The sequence below is a fragment of the Sinocyclocheilus anshuiensis genome, unplaced genomic scaffold (assembly GCF_001515605.1).
Source record: "Sinocyclocheilus anshuiensis isolate Anshui unplaced genomic scaffold, SAMN03320099.WGS_v1.1 scaffold536, whole genome shotgun sequence".
NCBI lineage: Eukaryota > Metazoa > Chordata > Actinopteri > Cypriniformes > Cyprinidae > Sinocyclocheilus > Sinocyclocheilus anshuiensis.
In genome coordinates this window covers 2661272-2663603 of record NW_015557179.1, presented here as the reverse complement: position 1 = coordinate 2663603, position 2332 = coordinate 2661272, and the positions used below count along the sequence as shown (strand labels likewise).

General features: G+C 34.3%; 1 protein-coding gene across 1 annotated transcript in view; it reads left to right on the top strand.

Moving 5' to 3' along the window:
* LOC107678508 (endothelial PAS domain-containing protein 1) overlaps nucleotides 1–1826 on the top strand; it is a 50951-nt gene extending 49125 nt beyond the window's left edge. Inside the window, exons 14-15 of the mRNA XM_016473783.1 lie at nucleotides 753–858; nucleotides 1642–1826. Of these exons, the coding sequence (XP_016329269.1) occupies nucleotides 753–858; nucleotides 1642–1826 (291 nt within the window). The remainder of the gene's footprint in view (nucleotides 1–752; nucleotides 859–1641) is intronic.
* The last annotated feature ends 506 nt before the right edge of the window (nucleotides 1827–2332 follow it).

The following is a 2332-nucleotide window of genomic DNA, read 5'->3' as shown; positions in this document are numbered from 1 at the left end:
TAGTCCATTTGGATTTTTTTTTTTTTTTTTTTTTTTCATTTTTTGAATGTTTTGTTTTGTTTTGCATATTTCCCCTCTAAAATAGTCTTTATTATAATGCAATAAATATTCTCACCAACCTAATTGTAGAGTACTTATGAAGGTAGTTGTATTACAGTATTTTTTTTTTTTTTAATTAAAATGCAGTAAGTAAAAATAAAATGAGAGAGAGAGAGAGAATTAAAAAAAATAACTGGCTAACTGTCCTGAAAATAATGATCTATTTAAATAAATAAAATCACATGGTTTACTTCATTTTTCAAATGCACACTTCCAGTCAAAAGTTTGAATACTACTCATTTTCTGTTAGTACTATTTTTAGTACTAATAATTTTTATTAGTACTATTTTTTTTATTCAGTTTAGAATGATAATAAATTCATACTAAAACGTATGGGAACTTTTAAACAAATAAAAACTACCTTATATTTTTTTAGCTTGAAAGATATCCTGGGCATTTGTCGGCTGCCTTTCCTTCATTATCCAGTACATTTAAAAATCAATTTGTGTTTGCCTGCCATTTAAGCATTTAATCATAAACATCTCTATAAAATGTTTAAAAATCTTGAGAAAATGTTAAGAAATATAAATTAAAACAAGTGAATCCAAGCATTTGAAACATTTTGAAATGATAGTTTTTAATTTATCTATTGGGTGATTTTTGTGTTTAAACATCATGTCTTGAAGTCACTGCATGCTATGACTGTGTTTTAGAATGAGACGCCCACCACAAAATCACAACACACAATGTGGAAGAGACTTCGAAATGAGAGCTGTGCCGTCATGGACAGGAAATCACTCAGCACTAGCGCTTTGTCAGGTACCACACTGAAAAAAGATTATTAGTAGTCATTTCTGACGAAAAACTACATCACCCATGAATCTGCAGAGAAATCTCCACCATTCAGAGAACACTTTAGTGCCCAACAACTCACATGAAGCACTATAAATGACGTCTCCTTACTCTGTCAGACTACTTGTAGTTGTTCCCCTCATTAAAGCAGTTAATTGCACACTCTCGTACCTCAAATATGTTTTTGCTTTAAATCAAAGTTTGTAATGTTGTGATTCACCTTGTAGCTGGTTGGTTTATTTCATGGTTTTTAAAAATCCTCAAGGCCACATTTTTTAGCAGCTGTATTGCAGACAAAACCAACACCAATTGTGAATCAAATGTGACCCTGGACCACAAAACCAGTCTTAAGTCACTGGGGTATATTTGTAGCAATAGCCAAAAAAACATTGTATGGGTCAAAATGATTGATTTTTCTTTTATGCCAAAAATCATTAGGATATTAAGTAAAGATCATGTTCCATGAAGATATTTTGTAAATTTCCTACTGTAAATATATTAAAACTTAAATTTTGATTAGTAATATGCATTTCTAAGAACTTCATTTGGACAACTTTAAAGGCGATTTTCTCAATATTTTGATTTTTTTGCACCTTCAGATTCCAGATTTTCAAATAGTTGTATCTCGGCCAAATATTGCCCTATCCTAACAAACCATACATTAATAGAAATCTTATTTATTCAGCTTTCAGATGATGTATAAATCTCAATTTCGAAAAATTGACCCTTATGACTGGTTTTGTGGTCCAGGGTCACAGATGTATTTCTATCTAGACAAAGACATGGCCCATAATGGAGGCATGGACCAGCAGCACAGGAAGACCCAGTATTCGGGGAATCCGGCCGGACAGGCGACAAAACGCTATCAAGAACAGTGCTGTAACTACAGAGAGTTCAACATGCAGCCTTCCTTCAAAATGGATGGTGAGCTCTGAACTGACACAGACACATCTGCACTTACGTACGTCATGCACTGACGCGTTACGACTGCGAGGTCAACGTCCCGTTGCAAGGCAATCTTCATTTGCTGCAGGGCAGTGACCTCCTAAGAGCATTAGACCAGACCACTTAAACCGGTTTCTCCACAGCAATGCAGTCCTACTTTACCCGACCCTAACACTCATCTCATAGCCACCATCCTGACAATAAGCATCCCAGCTTTAGCACATCCCACAAACACCCTCTCACAGTCATATCTACCTGAGCGCATACATGACAAATGTAGCTTTGATTCTATTTTTATTGTCTACATCTTCATAAATTATATACATGTACTATTTTTTTTAGTTACAAGACAGTTTCTGAATGAATTTAAGTGTTTTTGGAGGAGTTTAAATTTTGCTTCGTTTTGTCTTCAGCTGGCTGTCTATTTCTCTGCTTGTCAGATCATTTCGGCGAAGCTGTTTTCAGCATATTCTCCTCTTTTTCCTCTATCAATGTC